The 23,066-nt window shown below is 43.0% G+C and overlaps 3 protein-coding genes across 3 annotated transcripts; 1 reads left to right on the plus strand and 2 right to left on the minus strand.

Annotated features, from left to right (window-relative positions):
• Positions 1 to 293: 293 nt before the first annotated feature.
• On the minus strand, positions 294 to 1,397 carry LOC123620978 (cytochrome c oxidase assembly factor 3 homolog, mitochondrial). Its single transcript, XM_045526619.1, has 2 exons — positions 1,133 to 1,397; positions 294 to 818 (listed from the first exon to the last, which is right to left on the minus strand). The coding sequence occupies exons 1-2, from the start codon at positions 1,347 to 1,349 to the stop codon at positions 712 to 714; spliced, it is 324 nt and encodes a 107-aa protein (XP_045382575.1). The 5' UTR covers positions 1,350 to 1,397; the 3' UTR covers positions 294 to 711.
• Positions 1,398 to 1,548: 151 nt separating this feature from the next.
• On the plus strand, positions 1,549 to 9,801 carry CNTD1 (cyclin N-terminal domain containing 1). The gene is made up of 7 exons (XM_045526620.1): positions 1,549 to 1,899; positions 5,037 to 5,112; positions 5,373 to 5,547; positions 6,538 to 6,700; positions 7,207 to 7,351; positions 7,994 to 8,090; positions 8,665 to 9,801. Exons 1-7 carry the CDS (start codon positions 1,731 to 1,733, stop codon positions 8,833 to 8,835), a joined length of 996 nt encoding a protein of 331 aa, XP_045382576.1. The 5' UTR covers positions 1,549 to 1,730; the 3' UTR covers positions 8,836 to 9,801.
• Positions 9,471 to 19,861, minus strand: BECN1 (beclin 1). The gene is made up of 12 exons (XM_045526617.1): positions 19,722 to 19,861; positions 19,318 to 19,446; positions 17,693 to 17,760; positions 16,427 to 16,485; positions 15,663 to 15,753; positions 15,419 to 15,555; positions 15,088 to 15,282; positions 13,986 to 14,132; positions 12,547 to 12,696; positions 11,992 to 12,052; positions 11,001 to 11,143; positions 9,471 to 10,272 (listed from the first exon to the last, which is right to left on the minus strand). The coding sequence occupies exons 2-12, from the start codon at positions 19,442 to 19,444 to the stop codon at positions 10,104 to 10,106; spliced, it is 1,347 nt and encodes a 448-aa protein (XP_045382573.1). The 5' UTR covers positions 19,445 to 19,446; positions 19,722 to 19,861; the 3' UTR covers positions 9,471 to 10,103.
• Positions 19,862 to 23,066: the final 3,205 nt, after the last annotated feature.

Consider the following 23,066-nt stretch of genomic DNA (forward strand, 5'->3'; position numbering starts at 1 on the left):
TTGTCTTTAATCCATCATCCACTTCTCTCTCTAGGGATGAGAAAAGGCAGTAGAGTTACTGTTCTTGAGGGTAGAGAACAGAAGAGTGACCTTTCTTCCCCTAAGTTGTAGTTCAGTCCCAAACAGCCCAGTGATCTTTCCCTTAAATTGGGTGGAAAGATCTCATGGAAAAAGTAATTATAGTTAAACATTTACAGTTCCCTGGGGCAATGCCACCACCACCACAGCTACTGCCCGTGGAGCTTTCCAGTATGAAGTACTATGCAGTCTCAGCCCCCACACACTCACTTGGCTCCAGGAGAGATGAATCAGTTTATTATTCTCAACTTGACCCCATCTTTCCCACTTTAGGCTCCAGCACTGCACAGAGCTGCTACACCTATCCCCATAACAGTTGTGCCCCTGGGAGGTGAAGAGGGTACACCACAAAGTCAGAAACTTTGGGAAAAACCAAGGTCATAACCCGTCAAACAAGGAAATAAACTACAAGAAGGGCTCAGTCACTGCACACAGTGAGTATGAGGTGGGCAGTGTTCCCTTGACAGTGGCCAAATGCATTAAGTCCTTGGCTTCTCTGGCTCAGTCATGGTCCAAAGTTGGCGAGAAGGCCAGCGATGCTGTGAGTAGGCTTCGATTTCTACAGGGTCGTGGGGCATCATCCACCATGTGAAGGAGCTCCCGCAGGTTGGAGATGTGCAATACCCATCCAGATTAGGATCCTGATGCCCTTGCCAGAGCTCGGGCTCGGGCGGCTTTGGCCTCGTCTTCCAACTCATCCAGGAAACGCTCCTGGGACACCGAGTAGAAGGTGTAACCATCTGGGGAGGTGGGTTCAGGAAATGGAACATGCACATTCCCTTTTCTTAGACGTGCTCTACCACCCTTGTTACCCTCCCATTCTCCCAAATCAATGATCCCGGCCTCCAGTCCACTGCTCTTTCTGAGCCCTGACCCACAACTATTGTTGTTATCAACAAATCATATTAAAAAGAGTACCTTAGAATGACAAGATAAGGTATTAACCCCATTGTACCCAAACATTAAATGGCTGCCTCAGCCCTCCTAAACTCTTCTGTTCCCCTTCCCTTAACCCCACATGCGGTCTCCATGAGTCTGGAGCCCGGACGGATACAAATAGCTAAGACCAGGGCCCCGATGCCCAGGCCGGTCACGATGTTCCGGGTCCGCCGCTGTGGCAGCGTCTTCTGCCACTGGGCAAGCTGCACCTGCCGCATGAATTGCAGTTGCGCGGGAGTCAGTTTCTCGCGAGTTGGGTCGATACGCTGAGCGAACGGGGCTTTTCCACTCTTAGCATCATCAACGGGATCGCCAGCTCCTGACGCCGCCATGTTGCCGCACCACCCTTCGCAGTCCTGAGGCGCGGGGCTCTCTGGGAACAGTAGTCCTTGGCCCCTGCGCGCGCTGGGAGTTGTAGTCCTCGTGCCCATTTCCGGGCAGAGCCGCGACTCTCGGCCAGAGGGGAAGGGTGGGGGAGGCGGGAAGCGGCCGGGCTTTCTGATTGGCTGACGGGTCCGCGGCCGTTGGGGCGTGAAAAGCTGTGAAGGGCGCGAGGCGGTGGTGGGAATTGGGTTTTCCTCACCCTTGAGGCGAGGACAAGCATATTGGAAGGGGACGAGGAATCCAGAGTGTGGCGGAAGACTGGGGAGAATCAAGGGAGGCCGGTTTATACATTCAGCGAACCGTCCAGGTGCTCCAAGAGGCTGGTGAATATGGACGGACCTATGAGGCCGAGGTTGGCCTCCGTCAGTGACTTTCAGTTTGGAGCTGTTGCCACAGAGACGATCGAGGACGCTCTGCTTCACTTGGCCCAGCAGAATGAGCAAGCAGTGCAGGGGGCTGCGGGTCGGATGGGCAGCTTCAGGGAGACCCGGATCGTGGGTGTGGCTGCAGGGCGGGGAAGCCGGGGGTATGGGGGGCTGGGGTATCTGGCTTTGAGGCACCGACCTTGACATTCAATTTATTTTATTCATTCAAAGAATTTTCGTTAACACCTACTATCTGCCAGGTGCCAGGGATATAGTGATAAACAATACACACCAGTGCTCTACCCTTGATTTCTTCCACATGTGCAATTATTAGTGACATTGCCTGGGGAGAAGGATGAAATAGAAATATAGTCCTTGCTTTCAAGCCATATGCAATCTTTGAGGGGTATTAGGCCAAATATTCAAATGACTAGGTACAAGTACGGTTAAGTAAGTGGCATAAGAGGGAGATAAAACAAGCTTTTATAGGGATGGAAAGGAGTGTTCCAGGCATCGTGGCGTTTCAGGTAGACCTTGAAGGAAGGATGCCAGTTTGGCTGGTGAAGAGGGATAGCATTAGTAAAGCTACGGAAATGGGTACAGTGCAGTCCACCTTGGCCAGAGTATGGGAAGAGTGGTTGAAATTAAGACCAGAAAAAGGTAGTTTGGAGACATTCCACGTGGAAGACTGAATGTCAAGGGGAGGATTTTACACTTGCTTTAGTAAGACAACAAAAAGACATTGAAAGTTTTTAAATAAGGGAGTGCTAAGACTATAACCTCTGCCATAGTAAACATTATTTTGGCAGTGATATAAAAGGAAGGATTCCCGTAGAGAGAGATGGGAGGTAGGCAGGCTGGGGTTCTGCGCCAGTGGTCTAGGTGATAGGAAAGAGGGAATGACAAGGGAGGATGGCTTAAAAACATTTCAGAGGCAAAATCTGGGGTCTGCTGTGGATGAATTTAAGAAGTGAAGAAGGTAGAGATGACTATGCCAAAGGGTTGAACCTAAGAGACTAAGAGTATAGTGGTGCCATTAAAAGAAACACACACATTACAAAATGTGACTTTTGTTTAGGATAGATGATAGCTAGGGTTTTGGATCTACTGAGTTTCAGGTGCTTTCAGAAGGTCTAGAGGAAGGGTTATAGCAAGTTTAAAAAGTAGGTCAGAAGAGAGGTCAGAACTAGAGATAAATGTTTGCAAGTTGTCTTCATATCGTTGAAACTGTGGCAGAGAAATGAGCTTCTAGAAAGAAAAAAAAGAAGCAGGCCAAGGACAGTTCCCTGGGAAACATTTTGTGTTCAGGGAATTGGAGTAGGAAGAAGAGTTGTGAAGAAAATAAAAGGAGTGGTTTTGGGAGACAGGAACAGAACCAAGGGGCTTTTGGAAGCCAAGAGAAGAGTTTCAAGAGGATGATGGTCAGCAGTTTCATGTGCTTCAGGGATATCAACAGAAATGAGGATTGCAAAAAGGCCATGATATTTAACAATTTGGACATACTTGCTGACCTTCAAGATCATTTAATCAAGTTGGTAAAGGTAGAAGCCAAATTGAGAAAATTAGGGAGAGAATGATGAAGTGGAAGCAGCAGGTGTGTATGGCAGGCTTTCAGGAAATTCAACAATGGCAAGAAGAGAGATAGAGCCCCAGTTTAAGAGGGCAGAAGGGGAGAGTCTTTTAGTTAATAGTAAATCTGAGTATGTTTGTAAACCGAGGAGGTGGGGCTAGTAGTGAGGGAAAGTGGTAACCCTCATCCTTCCCACCTAACCCAAGCTCAGTTTTCTTGGCAAATTAGAATGGAAAACAGGGCTGGGTGTGGTGGTTTATGCCTGTAATCCCAGCACTTTGTGAGGCCAAAGTGGGAGGATCACTTGAGGCAAGGAGTTCAAAACCAGCCTGGGCAACACACGGAGACCTCATCTCTCCCAAAATTTTTTAAAAAAAATTAGCCAGTGTGGTGGCCCACACCCGTGGTCCTAGCTACTCAGGACACTGAGGTGGGAGGATTGCTTGAGCCCAGGAGTTGAAGGTTGCAGTAAGCTATGAAACGCACCACTGCACTCCAGCCTGGTCAATGACACAGTGAGACAGTCTCTTAAAAAAAACCAAACAGGAAAATAGAAACAAATGCCCAGATAATTCAAACTAAAACCAAACTAAACCAATTGCACACACAAACACACACACACACACAGAGCAAAACTAAGACATAAAGCCAAAAGGATTGGGTAATAACATACAATTATGTATTCTAGGGTTCTGTAACAATAAGGTTTTATAGATATATCTATGTGTAATGTGTGTCAAGGAGATCATTAAACTGTCTTGTGCCAGCTTAACTGTTTTATAGTTCTTTCCTAAGAAAGAAAAATTTCTCTGAAGACATATGATAATTTGACTATATGTATAATTCTTTGCTGATCAGCGCCAAAAATTCCTGGGTCTGCAGGAGGCTTCTTTGTTGCAAACTGACATTTGCCCTTGTTTCCACCCTCTAATGATATTGCAAGCTAAATAGAATTCTTTCTGGGGCTGTTCTTTCAAAGAGAAACAGAGGTGGGTTAAAATCTTGCCAAGGAATCTCACCCTTCCTACCTTCCTAAAGATTCCCTCCCCCCAAATTGGGATATGGTCCTTGATTTAGGGGATGTTTCTTCAAAACAAGCCACTCCACAGTAATAAACTTGGTCCTTGGGAGAGGCTCAGCCACCACAGATTTACCCAACAAACTGGTGGAGAGACGGTGTCCAGCTGTAAGGTGAATCGTGTTTGTAAAGCAATAGTTCTCCAGAGGGTGGTTACTAAACAAACAATGTCATAAAGAATATTGAAGCTCCAGAAGGGACCTTTCTGTTCCTGCCAACATTCCACTGAAAACAGAAGATAGGGGTTAAGGTTTTTATCCATCCAATAATCTTCCTTGAAGCTGGGGGCTCCCAGCATGGTGTAGAGGCCAACTGGACCAGCTGGTATGTTTGTAACTGGCCAAGTCTTTTATCAGCTGAGACCCACATGAAGGCTCAGGGGTTACTGAGGGGGCTTGGTAAACTCTTGTCTTTGGCACTCGATCAGCCTCTTTTTCATGCCTCTGATCTGCCTACTGGCAGCAAAGGAAACCAAGCTGAGCTTTGGTTGTTTCAGTCTCATCTTTCTCACCTCCTGACCCTCCTCCCTGGGCCCCATCATGGCTTTTACACAATGCCAAGAGTTCACAGAGTGGTTTTGGTTGCATCTTGTGAATTAGGCTCTTTTTTCCTGTTTTGGCAGAGTTTGTTTTTCTCCTGTCTGAACAATGGTGTCTGGAGAAATCTGTGAGCTACCTGGCTGTAGAAATCCTAGAAAGGTAAAGCCCTCAATATAAGGCCTTTGTGAGTGGTGCTTCTCAGAATGGCTAATGTCCCTAAATCTTTAAGAAAAGTCCTGCTTAGTTGCCCCTTAACCTGAGGCCTGGTTTTACACCCTATCTCTTTAACTTGCAAATGTAAATTTCTTAGCCAGCAATTGATGTTGGAGAGAATAAAATGTAGCATAGTTTGAAGCACAAACTCCCTTTAGTTGGTGTGAGTGTGGATTGCCTACTCTCTCCTTCCCTTCCTTGTATAGGTTTATGGTTAAACAGGCAGAGAACATCTGCAGGCAAGCCACAGTCCAGCAGAGAGATAACGAGAAGACAGAGTCTCATGACTGGAGGGCTCTGAGAGAGAAGCTTTTCAACAAGTTTACCCTCCGTCTTGTGTCGTGTGTTCAGCTGGCCAGCAAACTTTCCTTCCACTACAAAGTAAGGAACTGAGGTTGCTCACAGGCACCTGAGCATTAGAAAGAAAGCCGCTCATCCAAAGGTGGCTGTGAGAAACCTGCTCTCAGGCTGGGTGATAATACTCATGTGGAAATTCCAGAGTGTAATTATGCTTCTTAAGCATACCTCCTACACACACACACACACACACACACACACACACACACACACACACACAGAGTCACACGGAGGCAGTTATTAAATAGCCTGAAGTTCTGTTCTGTTCCCAAAGTGTAATTGCTGGACCAAAGCCATCATTCACACAGGTCACCTTTCCTCCCCTTGGAATCAAGGACAGTTTACATAAGGTGCACGAATTGCCAACAGACCTATCGGCATTAAAGGCGAGCTATTACATTTATAGAGGATAAAATGTTTCCACATCACTACCCAATGCTGATACAGTAAAATATCATTCATCCAGCAAATATTTACTGAGTTTATTCTATGGCCAGATGCTGCACTAGGTGCCATAGCTACAACAGTAAAAATACTGTCTGTGCTCTCAAGGAATGTATTATGTAATGGGAAAAGACACACATTCAAATAGTGTGGAAAAGTGCTCTGATTAGCGTAAATACAGAGGGTTTTGAATGTACCTCATCAGCCTTGGTGAGTCAAGGAAGTATATTTAGAGCAAATGACTTCTTGAAGTGGGGGTAAGTGGGAGATGGGTGGGTCCTAAGAGAAGAGAGAGAAGAGTTAGGGAGAGCAGGGAGAGGAAAGGAAGAGAGATCCAGGTACAGAAAACACCATGTGTGGTGGCTTGGAGAAGGAAAGCACGGGGGGGGGTTGGGAACTGCAAGTAATTCTGAATTATAATCAGAGTGTGAGGGGGGAATGACCAAGAGACAAGACTGGAGATGAAGGCATGGGCTGGATGGTGAAGGGCTTTGTGTACTCTGCCAATATACATGACCCTTGTCCTGACATCCTTCTCTCCCTCTCTCTGTTTTGTTTTTCTTTGCTCAGATAATCAACAACATTACAGTCTTGAATTTCCTCCAGGCTCTAGGGTATCTGTACACTAAAGAAGAACTGCTGGAGTCAGAGCTTGATGTTTTGAAGTCCCTGAACTTCCAAATCAATCTGCCCACTCCCCTGGCATATGTGGAGATGCTCCTAGAGGTTTTAGGTACTTTATTAAGTGCATCAGGGAATGTGGGTTGGAGACTTCCATAAAAGGCAGTAAAAAATGTGCAGAGGGCTTTGGGAGTGGTGGGCAGAACTTGCCAGTGAGGAGCAATGGGAAGCCTGATGGTGTCTCTTGTCTCTGGATGACTGAAAAAGGTGTTCCCTCTGGCACTTGTCAGGGAATGAAGTTCAGAGGTCTTAGCCACTGGTTTCTGTTTGGACTCACCAGGTACCTCTTTATTGCAGTGTCAAAGAGTTGATTTTATGGAGAGGCATAAGATAAGAGAGGAACAAGTGTACCCTAATTGTATATATACTATAGATGGAGGTTTCTCTACCCCTCCCTTTGTCCTTTAAAATTGATCTCCAGCTAAACAGATTTTTTATAGTAGAATATAGCAACCAGGAAGCACAATAGCAGCTCCACAGCTTTATGTCACAAGACAGCTGTGGTTTTGATCAGATAAGATCCACTAATGCTCCCCACCATGCCCATACTCCACCTAGGATACAACGGCTGTTTGGTTCCAGTCACACAGCTGCATGCAACCTGCCTGACCCTGCTCGACCTGGTCTATCTTCTGCATGAACCCATATATGACAGCCTGCTGAGGACTTCAATTGAGAACTCTACACCAAGTCAGCTGCAAGGGTAGGGCAACTGCTATATGGTAGGCTCCTTCCAGGTACAGGGAATGGGAAACAAACCACAAGAACTTGGGGAATGGAATTAACCTAGCAAGGCATCCAGTCCACAGGTAACCTACACAGGTTACCTCGTTCTCATTAACTTTCAATATATTGCTTGGATGCAGATGACTGAGCCCAATCAGGAAAATGCTAAAGGCTTTTACTTTTAAATTTAAATTACTTCAATTCATTAACATATTTTCTTTCCTTGTTCTTCCTTTATACCTGCTTATAACTTGAGATTACTGGACTGCTTTTATAGTCACTTAGGAAAAAAAGCCAGTCACAGGGTTACAACTTGGACAGAAGTGTTTGATTACTGTAAAGACAGACTAGTCAAAAGCTTCACAGTTACGTTTGTTAGGGAGACAGATGGAACAACAAAAGGCCTATAAACCACTCAGACACCAGACTCCTGTTTCAATCCCGGTTGAGTTGGGGCAGGGTGGGGGAGCAGGTCAGTGAGCTATTACTTGATCATTTCCTTCCATGTCTAAAAATCCAAGATGATCAAAATAATTCATAGTTGAAGTTCTATGATCCTAGGATTTGGAAGATCAAGTTTCACTGTAGCTCTAAAATTAATATGGTTTTAATCACTCAGGGAAAAGTTCATTTCAGTGAAAGAAGACTTCATGCTGTTGGCAGTGGGAATCATTGCAGCAAGTGCTTTCATCCAAAACCATGAGTGTTGGAGCCAGGTATGCACCACTGGGCAGGACCAGCACGGTCAGAATTCATTTAATAGAAAGCAGTCCCCCATCAGTAAAAGGAAAGCAGAAGACAACATACAGAACATAAGTGCCAAGACTCAGGATTAGGATGGGTGAGCAGGATTTGAGGGAAAAAACTAGGACTGAAATGATTTCTTTAGTTTTCCTCTTATGAAATTGGAAATGGAGGCCCAAGTTCAGGTTGCTCGGTTCCCTTTATAATTATGATCCCCTATTATGTTAAAGTCCAGTAAATATATATCCTCATAAATAAAGAAAAGGTCAAGGCCTAAATATCCCCCTTGTATTTCACAAAACTTATCTCCAGCAGAGGGAAATGTCTAGCAGAAATGTTCCATGCTAACACTATCAGGGCAAAGGTACTCCGATGTAATTTGGCCACTGGCAAACACTGGAATCTGGATTTGATCTTCTATGTAAGTTCAGAGACATGAAAAAATTTACATTTGGCTTGAGAGAATATCCCAAGTAATGTGTGTGTTTGTACACTAAAATATGTAGAGATTACTCGGTAATAAGAAATCTGTCTGTATTTCTGAAGGTCATGGGACATTTGCAGAGCATCACTGGCATTGCATTGGCGAGCATTGCTGAGTTCTCTTATGCAATCCTGACTCACAGCGTGGGAGCCAACACTCCGAGGCGACAGCAGCCTGTTCCTCCCCACCTGGCAGCCAGACCTCTGAGGGCTGCTGCTTCCTCTAACACATGAGGCAGGCTGAATCCGCCAAATATAAACAGCCTTCCGCCACTGCACTCATGCCTCCCTCTGTTTACTTTCATACTCAGGGCACAAAAGTTCCAAGTCTCTTAAAATGTATTTTGTATCCCAATTCCATGCTTATTTTTCTGCATCAGAGAAAGCGTTGAGGTGGACAAGCATGTCCTTTTGTCTTACCAGACTGAAAACGTCAAAGAGCTGAGAGGAGAGAGATTAGTGAAGTTGGTTCACTTTTGTTTAACAAGATAATTTATGGCTTTTCTTTAACTTAATTTTATTAAGAGGGAACATCAGACATGGGGCTAGAAAACAGAGACTATCTGGGTGACCTTGACTGAGCATCAAGGAAGTAGCCCTTATTCCCCCTTTTCTCACCTCCAACGCTGCCCCTATTTCCCCTTAAACTTAGTTTAACACTTCTGTTCTGTTATTAAGATTTATACAAATAGGGCTTCCTCAACAGCTATCTATTTTACTAGTGTCTCTTTTTAAAACTAAAACAAACTCATCTCTAAACATTTTTCAGCAGAATTTCCACATACCTGCACTTGAACTCAATTCTCCCAGAATACAAAGTACTCTATTTTAGTTAAAGAAAAACCCAACAGTGTACCTCTGGGCAGTTATCAGACTGTAGCAAATCTTTTATTACAAATAATTAAATCTCTCCATAATGTCTCAAACAACATCAAACACCATTTCATATCTCTAACACAGAGCAAAGTAGGCATCCAGTACTAGAACCAAGTGAGGAGAAGTGTTAAATTTCAAGCTTCTGATCACATCACATGGTGACCAGGCAAAGCTTAGATGTCATTTTCCCACGTTATCCAACTGTGCGACTCAAACATATCACCGTCTCAGTGGAGACAAAAGTTTCTATTTCATAATGTAAGTGCAGGAAGTTGAGAGAGATAAAATCCAGTGAAAACACATTGATCTCAATTCATCTCAGTTTAAAAAAAAAAAGCAAACTTAAATTAGTTGTTTTCAGGGGAGAAAGGGAAAGGAAGACAAGGGGTTAAGAGTTAAAACTATGACAAGGGCTGGCAGCTATACATGGCATGGTTGTAGCTCTGAAAACTGTCATATGATATTTTAAAATAAAGTGGCTTTTGTGGATTCTTTCTTTTTTTCTTTTTTTTGGTATTGTAAACATGTGCTGTTTAATATTAACCAAATTTAATTTAAAACATTTTTGCAAACAAAACAAACTTTAAAGCCTTTAAGGCAAACATCCCCCCAAGGAAAAACGAAAGTCATTTGTTATAAAATTGTGAGGATACCCAAGCAAGACCCCACTTAAGATTCGTCAACATGAACTTGAGAGCTTTTGTCCACTGTTCCTCAGAGTTAAACTGGGTTTTGATAGAATAGGAGCCGCCACTGCCTCCTGTGTCTTCAATTTTGCCCTTCTCCACATCCATCCTGCAGATGGACACAGCAGAACTCATTAGTAACAGATCTGAGTCAAGTCAGTTCAGGCAAATGGGCAGGGACTTGATCATGGGACCATTCACGTCACTTTATCTATTAAAGAACACTTGGTGAGGAACGGGAGTGTATTTTGGATTTGCATGAAAGCCAAAAATCAAGGAGATTGTCACAAGAGCCTCATTGTCATTGCAGAGTACAGGGACAGGACACACACCCAAACTGAAGAGAAGCCTTGGAGCAGGCAGTGAGTGAGGGTTACAGTACTCCTCACTGTTTTCCTAGGCATCCGTGAACTCGTTGGGGGAGAAGGGAGGCAGAAGAAAAGAAATGCCTTGTTTTGGGGTGATAGAAGCAGCCTTACTCTAGGTAAGAACTTAGGTTTCTGTCCATCACTGGGCTCCTACAAAATTTGACCAGAAGAAGCATTCCTGTATATTTCCAAGAGCTTCAGGGAAAAACCTTTCTGAAATTGGAGAGCAGGCTTGAGCTCTGTGCCAAGAAAATCCCCCAAACCATCTAAGGCAACATTCTTTTACTCCAGGGACTAGCGGTCACATTCTGTCCTGCTTGTAGTGTTGGATCAGTTTTTGCCCATCAGTGTACTATGATTCTGCACCATTTTTTGCTTTCCCACCATTTATGCTATGTTTCTTACTGTCACTTCAATTCTGTCCAGTTTGGTCCTACTATAGATTCACTTAGTTTTTAGGGATACTGACCTGTAAGGAAGACAAAAACGTGTCTCGCCTTTCTCAACCTCTTCTTTGAACTGCTGCACACAGTCCAGAAAAGCCACCATTGCATGGTCAAACTTGTTGTCCCAGAAAAACCGCAATCCACCAGAACAGTATAACGGCAGCTCCTGCCCAAGAAGAGAGAACTGGCTATCGGTGTGACACCAAGGCAGACCACCAGAGACTGTTTCCAAACCTATTTATCTGTAAGTCATGTTCTGTCTGTACCCCACTGGAAACATGTATTGTGGCTAGACTCTATCTTCCACAACCTTGAACAATACAATAATCTTGGGCAAATAACAATGCATATAGAACTGTTTCACTATCAGTGGAAATGTCCCACAGGTTGAGCATCCCTAATCTGAAAATCTGAAATCCAAAATGCTCCAAAACCTGAAACTTTTTGAGCACCAACATGACACCACAAATGGAAAATTCCACACCTGACACCTTTGCTTTCTGATGGTTCAAGGTACACAAACTTTGTTTCATGCACAAAATTATTTAAAATAATGTATTAAATTTCTGTTAGTCTATGTGTATAAGGTATAAATGAAATATACATGAATTTCATGTTTAGACTTGGGTCCCATCCCCAAGATATCTCATTATATACAAATATTCCAAAATCTGAAAAAATCCCTAATTTGAAATAATTTGGGTCCCAAACATTTCGGATAAGGGATATTCAACCTGTAACATCTATAGCACAGTGATTCTTTCTCTATCCTAGTGCACACATCCTCCTCTGACCTGCCCACATCCCTTCTCAACAGACTGGAAAAACCTAATTTTTCTCTATAAGCTCCAAAGAGCTAAACCTGAACTAGACAAGATACTGAATACAACATTGGCTCTTCATGAGATAGTCTAAGAAAGAAAGTGAATAATGCCAGCATCAAAGCAAACCATCCATTTTGTTAGAAGGTCTAAGAATTCTGTATTCCAGTGAAAATGGAGCTTCCCAGAGTACCTTAGATTTGTCTGTCAGAGACTCCAGGTAGGAATGGTTTCCGTAAGGAACAAGTCGATACCTAGAATGGAGAGAGAGACAGAAATGGATACAGGACTCCTCCTAAAGTGATCACTGGGAAGTTACAATAGAATGATTTTCCCTCTTCATCCTACTCAAGGACTTTTATTATTCTCAGCCCTCTCTCCCACCTCCTCATAGGATCCATGTTTAAAAGATTTTGTTTACTGAACAAACCACATTTATTATATAATTGTCTGGGGCCTTTCGTGGACAAATGTTTTGTTTTAGATTTAAAAAACAAAAACTGAAAATATCCTGAGGAACACTGAAGTTCTGCAGATTGTAGGGTGGGGACTGCTGTGGTCATGCAGCTCAGTGACTGCTCGATCAGTGTGATGAGGGAAAACTAGAAGCAGACAGGGTCTCTACCCACAGAACACTCCCAGGCCATTGCCACCAAGAGCTTTTGACATGGTGGAGAGCAGTACCAGGTTGGAGAGACAGATTATATCAAAGACACACCACACCTCAAGAAAGGGCTACATTTCCTACCTCTGAAATTTCAGACCCATCTTATTGGCCAGGGCATGGAGCAGCAACACAGTCTGGCCCCAAGCAGCATTAATCTCATTCCATTCCACAGGAACACTGGGCAGGCGACCCAGTCTGAAGTTATTGATGGTGCCAAATTGTCCACTGTGCCTACAAAGGAAGGCAGAAGGGCAGGGAAAATACAGGGATTACTTAAAACTTTAATTCCTACTCTCACCCAAAACCAAGCACGAAATCTCTCATCTTCAGATTCATATATCCAAGCTCTCCTTAGCACTTTAAATACATGGTCAAAGCTTGAGTCATCATCTTTCCCCCTGCTGCTCAGATGCCAAAGCAGAAACCTGGATGTTATCTTTGAATGATCTCTCTCAGCTCCTCCCCTCAAAACTAGCTCTGCTGAGAGAAACTCTGCTGATTCTACCTCCTACATCTCTTAAATCTGTCTACTTCCCTCCAAATCAACGCTACTACTCTTTTCCTCTTTAGATTCATACTGACAAGTCTCCTTACAAACTTCATCACCCCTTTCCCCCAAGTCCTTTCCCACGTTGCGGGTGAATGAGATAAAATGCAGATGACTTCCCGGCCTAAAATGATTCAATGGTTCCTACTGCCTTTTGGGTCAAGTTCAAACCCCTTAATGAGGCCTATAATATCCTTTAGGAACTGGTAACTAACTCTCCAGTTTCATATCCAGTCACTCTCCCCTTCATGCTCAAGCTTCAGTTACAGTAAGCTCCTTTCAGTTCTCTGCACTCACCACTCCCTCTTTCCTGTTTCTTTGCACATGATGTTCTCTTTGCCAGGAACAACCCTCTCCCTTCACCTTCCTCCCCAGACTTCTACTTTATCTCTCGGCTTAAACATCAACGTCCTCTGAGGGAAGCTTTCCACATAGCCTCCCAGTTGGATAAAGTACCCTTCTGTGTTCTCATAAACCCTGGGTTTATCATTATCACGTTGCATTACAATTGCTTATTATTTATCCATCTCTTCCACCAGATCATAAGTAGGAGGTAGACTGCATACTGTATTGTTTGCTGTCACCCTCCTAGCACTTAACACAGTGCCTATCATGTAGCAGATGCTCAACAGTTATTACTTAAATGGATAAAACACAAAATAAATTAATATATGAATGACGACGCTGGGGGTAAGAAATCAGTACCAGGCAGCTAGCTAACCAGGTTTTCATGTGGCTGGAGGGCTCAGACCTTTTCCTTTCCTTGGAAGGGTAGATGTCAACAAATTCTAGAACTCCAATATCCTAATTGTGCCTATCCTATAACAAGGAATGAAAGAAACCTAGCTGAGTGAAGATACCACACAGTCCCTCTTTTGTGAGAGTTGGACACCCTGGCTTAGTGGTCAACAGCTAAGGGCCAGCTATGTGCGGTGCTCTGCAGATGCTCCTCACCCTCCAGAGCACTCATTACCAGATGTGGAAAGTCGCATTAAAGACGTTGGTTTTCTTTAGCTTGTCCAGCTGCATCTGGGCATAACGCATCTGGTTTTCTACACTCTTCAGCTCATCATCAAGCTCCAGCTGTTGTCGTTTGAATTCACTGTATTCCCTCTGGTACCTGTGAGCAGCCAAGGGGGGTCACTGAAGGCTGTGAGTTTGATGGCTAAGTTTCCCTCTCCCCATCCCTCTGAACAATTTACACTAGTGAGTATGGTTACATCTACCTACAGCATTTTTTATACTTGGCATAGATTGCACTCAGAGGAACATACATGCCCTAGTTGTTTTGCCTGGGAGGGACAAAAATGTCTCAAATTCCAGCTGCCCATATGCAAAAAGGTGGAGGAAAAAAGAACTCTCCCAAACCAAGCCAAAAAACCTCTTGTTATCTCTGATCTTTTTCAGAAGTGAGGTGAATGGGGTAAAAGTGTCTTCTTCCATGAATTGGCTACATGTGACCTTCTATAGCTTCATTTCTATAAACTTACTGTCCTTGAAATAGTGAATATACAACATTTCCAGTGAAACTTCTTATACTACTCTGAAAAATTTGGCTTTCTCTGTCCTTCACTTTCCTAACTTCAGTTAGAGTGGATACTGTTTCTCTTCCACCAGCCATCAGGTTCTCTCAGGTCAAGGATAACCATGAAATTTTTGAGCTGGGAGGAAAGAAATGTAGGCTAATATGTTCATCCTTCCAGATGAGGACAGCTGGAAAGTGGCTGACTTATCAAAATGAGCCCATTCCCTATAGAACAGAGCTAAGACTAGAGCCTTGGTTTCTGCATTCTATTTAACCAACAACCTTTTATCATTTAATCATGCTGACTCTTTCACTTCTATAATGCTCTAAAAAAAAAGAAGAAAAGAAAACAATCATGCTAACACTTCATACACAATCTTCCTAACAAACTTCTAGAAACAGGGCCTGGAAACAACATGCAGGATCTGGCGCAACCATGCTGCTGACTGACAGCTGACTACAGTTTACAAACTAATCAGACACATTCAGCTGGAAGCCATTTCTTCTCCTAGAGCCTTTAGGGTGGGAAGAGATCGGGCTGAGTACTCACTGAGCTTCCTCCTGATCCAGTCTCTCAGCCTCAGCCTGGACCTTCTCAAGATTTTCTGCCACTATCTTGCGGTTCTTTTCCACATCTTCCAGCTCCTGGATCAGCCTCTCCTCCTCTAATGCCAGCTCCTTTAGCTCCATCTGTAGCTGCTCACTGTCATCCTCATTCATTTGCTCTAAGATCTCCAAACAACGTCTGCCAAAGACACAGAGTATATTTACCAGAGAGAACCTGCTGTTCCGTCTGCCTGGGCGGAGCAGAGCTCTTAAGGTAAGGACCAAGCAGCCTCACAGCAGTATCTGCTCAGGGCCCTGGCTCTGGAGGCACTCACTTGTAGTTCTGACACTCATTTTCAGTGACGTTCAGCTGAGTGTCCAGCTGGTCTAAAAGAGTATCTGTGCATTCCTCACACAGTGGATGATCCACATCTGTCTGGCCCGACATGATGTCAAAAAGGTCCCCAGTAACCTGGAAGTGTGGGAGAGTTAGGGTAGGGCCCCTCCCCATGCTATCTGCCCAACCACCTCCTCTACCAGCCAGGCCTACTGCTTGACGCTGGAATGGGGCCAACTTGCCTTCAGTCTTCGGCTGAGGTTCTCCATGGTACCACCATCAGATGCCTCCCCGATCAAAGTGAAGCTGTTGGCACTTTCTGTAGACATCATCCTGCAGACAGCCCCCCGCCCATGGGCCACATGAGGGACCAGAGAGGCTTCCTCCACCTACTGCAGTGACAGTGGCAGAGACTCTCAAGCACCAGCTGAGGGGCCTCAAGGTGCATACCCACTCCTAGCCCAACTGACCTCCCACGGGTACCTCTCTCCCAAGGGAAGGCCATGCTAGTCTTCCACAGGGGCACTCAGCACGAAGGTTGGCCTGGATAGACTAAGGAGGGAAAGGGGCATCAAAAATCGATATGTGTGTGTGTGTGTGTGTGTGTGTATGGTAGAAAAGGAGGGAGAATCAGGAAAGACCGTTTTTTATTATACTCCTTGCCAGCAACCTTCACCTGCATCAATGAGACTAAGGACCTGAACATCTAATGACCTCTGCTATTTTAAAACTTCTCAAGAGCCCATCTTTTTTATTAGTCCATCACTCCCTCAACTTTTCTCAATCCTTCATCATTAGAGTTATTGTCCCTTCCCACTGTGTAAATGGCCACAGGAAAAAAATTAATTCTGGAAGATAAAGGGCCAGGTATAAGGGAATACATCTTTTCTGAAGAGGCTAGGTGATGACTCATCTCCATCACCTGGCTCCAGGTCTTGATTCCTGGGTTCAATTAAAATTCTACTGGCCTTTGGTAAGGAACAGGGGGCTGAGAAGTAGTAGGCACCTGGCTGGAGGGATGAATCTTCGAGAGACACCATCCTGGCGAGTTTCAATAAATGGCTCCTGGGAAAGAAATAAGAAGGCAATAGAGTTTTGGCAGCTTAAAGGTGGAGTCTATAATGACAAAGGAAGAAAAATGGTAAAAAATAAAATAAATAAAAAAATAAAGGCGGAATCTATCTCCCCAACAGTCTCAGAACTATATGGCTTTATTTTTGATGGATAACCACAGAGACTGAAGAAAATGGGTATTATCTATCTAATCCTTGTATATGTAGACTTAGAAAGGACCCATGGTACAGACAAACTTCAACTCATTTGATTTTTTTTTTTTTTGTGGGGAACAGCATTTTTTAACTATGTTATACTCTATTTATGGCTAAATTTGCATTTTCTCAACATCAGTCAGGGATAGGGGAGAGAATGTCCTAAAATTCATGGTACAAAGAAAAAGGCAGATTAGACTGCAGTGAAGTTTGTCATAGCATAGACAAAGTAGATAATTTATATGTTTTCAATATTTTGGTATTACTTATATGTGATCAAAATCTTACGACATCTACTGACTTCAACTGCCAGCCCCCTATGCCTGTTTGGTGAGGTCTTTCTCTGGCCCCTGGCTCCTACACTGCCTGCAGGGAGCACTGGCCAGAATTAATGGTCCCCACTCTACCTGAGGTCAGCAGTGGGTGAGTAAATACCCCAGCTCCCTTGCTATTGGGCAGGATAAATCTCAGGTGTGTCTTCAATACTATCTCACAGAATGTTCCACAGCCGCTCCATAGGATCACTGACATTATCACAGTTTAAAAACGACACTGGCAATCCTTTCTGTTCTGGTTAATCATACAATTCACTGTCCAAACCAAGGTGCTTTTAAGAATGGAGAGAAGTGGATATTAATAACTTGTTAGATCAACAGATGCAAACCAATGCCCTGGAACAACCTGGACATACAGGTAGGCCCATCCTTGACTGATGATTTATAATTCTGCTTCAAATAAAGAGCCTCTCCCAACATTTTTGAATGGATGTTTCATTCAGTAACCTTGTGACCTCAGGTGCACTTCTATTTATATATTTCCAATGATGCATAGTGGCCTGATCATGTAGCATGTCTCTTGTTAACCAGAGATCCACAAAATCTGGGGGCTCTAGAAGCACCAAGTACCCTGCAGAAACCAAGCCTGCATTCCTGTGTTTTCACATCAAATCTCCCACTTAGAATGTTTATTGTATGAGGAGGATAGGGAGAGGACACTTCTATTACCTCTCCTGAGTTAGCCTCTTCCTCCTGGGTCTCTCCTGGTTTCGCCTGGGCTGTGGTAAGTAATGGAGCTAAGGGCAAGGAAAATATTGGGTCAGAAAGTCTTATTAAAGCAGGAGGGCATGGGAAAGCATGGGAAAAGAATCTGAAATATCCTCATGACCACCCCCACCTCCAACTTTTTCTTAAAGTACCATTTACACAAAGAAGAATCTGTTGTCCCCTCCATCCCCATTAAATCAAATTAAGGAAATGTTAAAAAATTTAAGGCAAAATGGTATCACAATTACTTTTAAAAGAGTCCTTATCTTTCAAAAATACAGAAATATTTATGGTATTTATGTTTGGGATTTGCTTCAAAATAATTTGGAGTGGGAAGGAATGGATGGGCCTATAGATAAAACATGATTAAATATGTGTTGATAACTGCTGAAACTAGGTGATGGGTACACAGGGGTTCATTATATACTCTGAAATTTTCCATCAAGAAAGTTAACATCCCCTTTCCCCCAGAATAACTGGGAAGGAACACAAGGAAACTTTCAGGGAAGATGAAACATTTCTACATTGCAATGATCCAGATTACGTAAGTATATCCATTTGTCAAAAATATACAGCTAAGATTTGTACATTTCAATGCATGAAAGTTTACCTTTTTAAAAAAGTGTGAAAAACATAATGATTGAGTGGGGGATGGGAGGTGATAGATAATATAAGAATGGCAGAATGTGGCTAATTTCTTTTGCAACAGAAGCTCTCAGCTGGGGGACGGATACAAGGGAGGTCATTATACTATTCTCTTGACTGTATGTTTGAAATTTTCCGTAATAAAAAGTTAAAAATCTATATCAAAGAGTTAATTCCCTCTCAAAAGAGAAATCAGTTAATAACAGCAACTAACATTTATTGAGTACTATTTGCTCACATATTACTATTTATGTGCTTTGTCATATTTGAATCTCACAACTACCTTAGGAGGCAGTTTAACATTTTACAAATAAAGAAACCAGAAAAACAAGGCTTACAGAGGTGAAGTAATTTGCAAAAAGTCATTCAGCTAGTAAATCACAGCCAGGATTTAAACCCAAGCAGGCTGATTCCAGACCTATAAGCTTATTTAAGCTGCCTATTCAGTCTTCTCAAATTTTTCTAACTTCGTCTCAATTCTTGGGACTTTGAGACTCCACTCCTCCACTTACCAGCTGTTGGACCTTGGGTAAATCACTTAACCTCTCTGTGCCTCAATTCTTCATCTGTAAAATGATGTAATGATGGTATTACTCCATAGGGCTTGTTGCAGGGACTAAATGAATACGTGTAGTGCACTTGGCATATGGTAAATTTTCAACAAACGCCGATTATTATATATACATATTCCTTTTCTCTGAAGCAGCAGGAGCAGAAAAATAAGGACCTTTCTTTTGCTACAGAAAGCTCTCCGAAGCGCACATCAGAACTCCTTTACGTTCCCGATGAGAAAAAGGGGGAACAAGAGAGATGAAATAAACTGTCCCTGGTTCACACGCCGAGTCTGTGGCAAACTACACAGATAGCCACCATAAGAACTATCTCCAAAGCTGCCCACCTTCCACATTCTTGACCACCCTCTTTCCAAGGGTCTCGCTGACCTGTGAGCTCCTGAATGGTGACACGGTCCAGGATTTTGAAGCTCGTGTCCAGTTTCAGGGGCTGGCTGCAGCGCTGGCACACGAAGCTCACCTGCATGGTGCTGTTGGAAGTCTTAGACCCCTCCATCCCTGCGGCAGTGGAAAGGAGGCGATGTTAGGGAGAATAGGCACCCTTGAACCTCCGGCCCAGGGCTACCACCTGCCTTGGTGGCAGTGGTGAAGGGGATGAATCTTGAGCTGCGCCGTTCCCTTTAGGAACAGTATGATACGAGGCTGACCTGCTTCCGGGGCAGCCTGGGCAAAGGCAGTTAGAGCCCAGGGTCAGGGAAGGGTCTCCAATAGGAGGCGTGAGGGTTCCCAGGCTCCCTTCTAAGGTCCCAGTTCAAGCCCCTGACTCTCTTCACCTCGGGACCCCGGATCCCGCCACCCAGATCCAGTCTACCGCGGGGGCACCGCGGCTTCGGGTCTGCCCCGGAGCGAGGCCTCCAGAACTGCCATCGCCCTGTCTTCGGCTACTTCCCGGTCCGCCGGCGGAAAACTTCCGGCTGGGACCGGACGTGACGCCACGACGGCAGCAGGCGGGCCTGGTCCACGGGCGGTCGTGCCCGGTGGCGGCCCCCAGAGGCTGAGCTGGGAAAAGCAGCAGCTGTCTGCGGGTGTGCGAGGTTGCGACCTGAAGTGGAAGCACCAACCAAGTCCGGAGAGAATGAGACTCTGCTGTTCTCTAAATTCAGTGGGTTTGCTCAAGAATGCTCACTCCCAAGTGGAGCCACTTCAATTCTTTCCTTTAGTGTTAGTTTTTTAAATATCTCCTTAGGAGAACCGGGCTATCCTTCAGATAGACACACGGGGCGGGGGGTGGGTGGGGGGAGGAGATAAGCTTTAGTGTGTTTTGTTTTATATTTTAAAATTGCTATTGTTAATTAGGGAAAGCCGAGCACTTTTTGGTATTGACACATTTTATAGTTATAAAATTAAACGTTTTTGTTTGGTGCAGGAAGAGACAGATCAATGGAACAGAATAGAGTTCAAAAATAGATCAAGTATACAGGCGAATTTAGCGTGTGATAAAGATGGTATTTCAAATCAGTGGGAAATTAACTATTGAATAAATGATGAGTAGGGCCCAAAGCCATGTAGATAAAAGTAGTGAGCTGGATCTTCTATTTTACTGTTTACACCAAAAGAAGTTCCAAATTGGTCACAAATTGAAGCATCAAAAATGCAGTGATTAAAGGTGCTAGATGAAAGCATGAGTATTTTTTATAGTCTTGGGGTGGGGAAGCTTTGTTTAAGCATAACATGAAAATCAGAAGTCAAAAAAGAAAATACTGAATTTCACTGCTTAGAAATTAAATTTTTTTAACTATCAAAGGCACTGTGAACAAAATTTACAAAAGAAAAATGTGGAAAATAGTTGTAGCTCATAAGATAGAAGGCAAATTTCCTTAAAATTGATACAGAACACCAATCAATAAAAATGTCAATAAGCCAATAATGAATGAGCAAAAAATCTGAAAAAGCAGTAGAAAAATAAGTACAAATGATTGATAAGGAAAAAAAGATGTTTTATTTCTTTTGTAATTAAGCTTGCTACAGTGAAGCATCATTTTTTATGAGATTGGTAAATATTGAACCAGTTGATAACATCCAGGTTGATGAGGGTTTGGGGAACTCTTGAATACTGTTGATTAGAAGTACAAATTGGTATAATCTTTTTGGAGATCAATTTGGGAATATCTAACAAAAATTTAAATGTTCATGTGCTTTGATATAAATCACTTTCTAGCAATTTTCAATAGACATACAAGTGCCCAGATATATAAATATATATCTATATACAAGAATGCTCACTGCTAAATGTCCTTCAGTAATAGGAGGTTGTTTAAATAAATTATGGTAGTATTCATTTAGTGGAATACTATGCAGCCATTAAAAAGAATAAAGTAAACATATATGGAAAGAAGTCTATGAAATCTTGTTTATTCATTCTTTCAAAAAATTTATTGAGGGCTTACAATGTGCCAGGGACTATTTTAGGCATTGGAGATACAACAGCAACAGATAACAGACAACTATCCATACTCTCATGGAGATTTATTCTAGTGGGAAAGACAGACAAATATAGTATATTATATAGTGATAACTATCAAGGAGAAAAATAAAGTAGTGAAAAGAGCTTTTAAAACGTGTGTAGGTTAGGGGCAGGCATGTAATTTTAGGAAGGTGGCCAGGGAAAGTCTCACTAAAAAAGAAATATTAAATATTTGAATAAAGAGTTGAGGAAAGTGAGAAAGGAATTCCTGTATGTATTGGAAGGAAGAACATTCTGGGTCAACGGAATAGTAAGAGCAGAGGCCTTGAGAACAGAAGGGGCCTGTTTAAGGACTAGTGAAGGGACTGGTGTCGCTAGATGATGAGCAAGGAAAAGAGAGATAGATATGGGATCGGGGAGGTAAGGTGCTGAGTGTCCATCACCTAGATGACTTATAGCAATTGTAATGCTCTGGCTTTCACTTTTTTTTTTTTTTTTAAGACAGAGTCTCCCTCTGTTGCCCTGTGTAGAGTACAGTGGCATCATCATAGCTCACTGCAACTTCAAACTCCTGGGCTCAAGTGATCCTCCTGCCTCAGCCTCCTGAGTAGCTGGGACTACAGGTGCGCCTCACTATGCCCCGATAAGTTTTCTATTTTTACTAGAGAAAGGGTCTTGCTCTTGCTCAGGCTGGTCTCAAACTCCTGAGCTCCCTCCTTGGCCTTCCAGAGTATTAGGATTACAGGTGTGAGCCACCTCACCCAGCCTGGCTTTCACTTTGCATGAGATGAGAAGCCTGGGTCTTGAGCAGAGGGACTCATTTCATTTTAAAATGAAACTCCTCCTACCTCCACCTCCCAAAGTGCTGGGATTACACGCATGAACCACCTCACCTAGCTGATGTTTAATTGGGTTGTCTTTATTTTTCAGTTACATAACACTTCTCTATATATTCTAGATGGAAGTCCTTTATAAGATACATAATTTACAAATATTTTCTCCTAATCTATGGCTTGTCTTTTCATTTTATTAATGGTGTGTTTTGAAGTGCAAAACTTTTGAATTTTGATGAGGTACAAGTGTAGTCTATATGCAATTTTAGTATCCTGCCTTTTAAATTTAACAGTTTTCCATGTAGCTTCACAGTTTTTGTAATTTTCATTTTATGGTTGCATTATATCAAATGTGCTACCTTAATGTATTTCTTTACTGCTGGAAATTTCCATTGTTTGCAGTTTTGGTGATTACAATAACGATGCAATGAAGAGCTAACCACTTCCTTATAATACGGGTTTATAATTGAGATTACTTAAAGTAATGGCTATTTCTTGTCTCTTGATTAACCTTGGCGATTGTTTTCCAGAGTGATTGCACATAGTTTTATTCTGCCTCTGGTAATGTATGAGAGAGTCCATTTCACGATGCCTTGGCCAGGATTGAGTATTACATATTTGGGGAAGAAAAACAAAAAATGACCCTTCCTGGTTATTTTAATTGGCATCGATTACTGGTAAGGCTTAACATTTTGCCATATATTTGCTTATTGTACTTCCACTTTTATGAATTATCTGTTTGCATCCTTTCCTTATTTAGCTGTTGGATTCTTAATATTTTTCGCAACCTTTTTAGTCAATTTTCATTAAGGGTCTAGCTAATATAGCTATATTTCAGATGTGCGAAAAGTTTTAAGTTTTTATGAAGTCAAATTGGCTTA

This window comes from Lemur catta, chromosome 15 (assembly GCF_020740605.2).
Source record: "Lemur catta isolate mLemCat1 chromosome 15, mLemCat1.pri, whole genome shotgun sequence".
Taxonomy (NCBI): domain Eukaryota; kingdom Metazoa; phylum Chordata; class Mammalia; order Primates; family Lemuridae; genus Lemur; species Lemur catta.

Bases quoted from the DNA above. Each gene is read 5' to 3' on its own strand.
- CNTD1 (XM_045526620.1), top strand. From the start codon at position 1,731: ATGGACGGACCTATGAGGCCGAGGTTGGCCTCCGTCAGTGACTTTCAG. The intron at 7,352-7,993 runs GTAGGGCAACTG...TTAATCACTCAG, and splicing joins ACACCAAGTCAGCTGCAAGG to GGAAAAGTTCATTTCAGTGA. The intron at 8,091-8,664 runs GTATGCACCACT...GTATTTCTGAAG, and splicing joins ACCATGAGTGTTGGAGCCAG to GTCATGGGACATTTGCAGAG.
- BECN1 (XM_045526617.1), bottom strand. From the start codon at position 19,444: ATGGAGGGGTCTAAGACTTCCAACAGCACCATGCAGGTGAGCTTCGTG. The intron at 15,283-15,418 runs GTGAGTGCCTCC...TGTCTTTGGCAG, and splicing joins AATGAGTGTCAGAACTACAA to ACGTTGTTTGGAGATCTTAG. The intron at 12,697-13,985 runs GTAATGAGTGCT...CTTCCTTTGTAG, and splicing joins AATGCGACTTTCCACATCTG to GCACAGTGGACAATTTGGCA.
- LOC123620978 (XM_045526619.1), bottom strand. From the start codon at position 1,349: ATGGCGGCGTCAGGAGCTGGCGATCCCGTTGATGATGCTAAGAGTGGA. The intron at 819-1,132 runs GTATCCGTCCGG...CCACCTCCCCAG, and splicing joins GGCCCTGGTCTTAGCTATTT to ATGGTTACACCTTCTACTCG.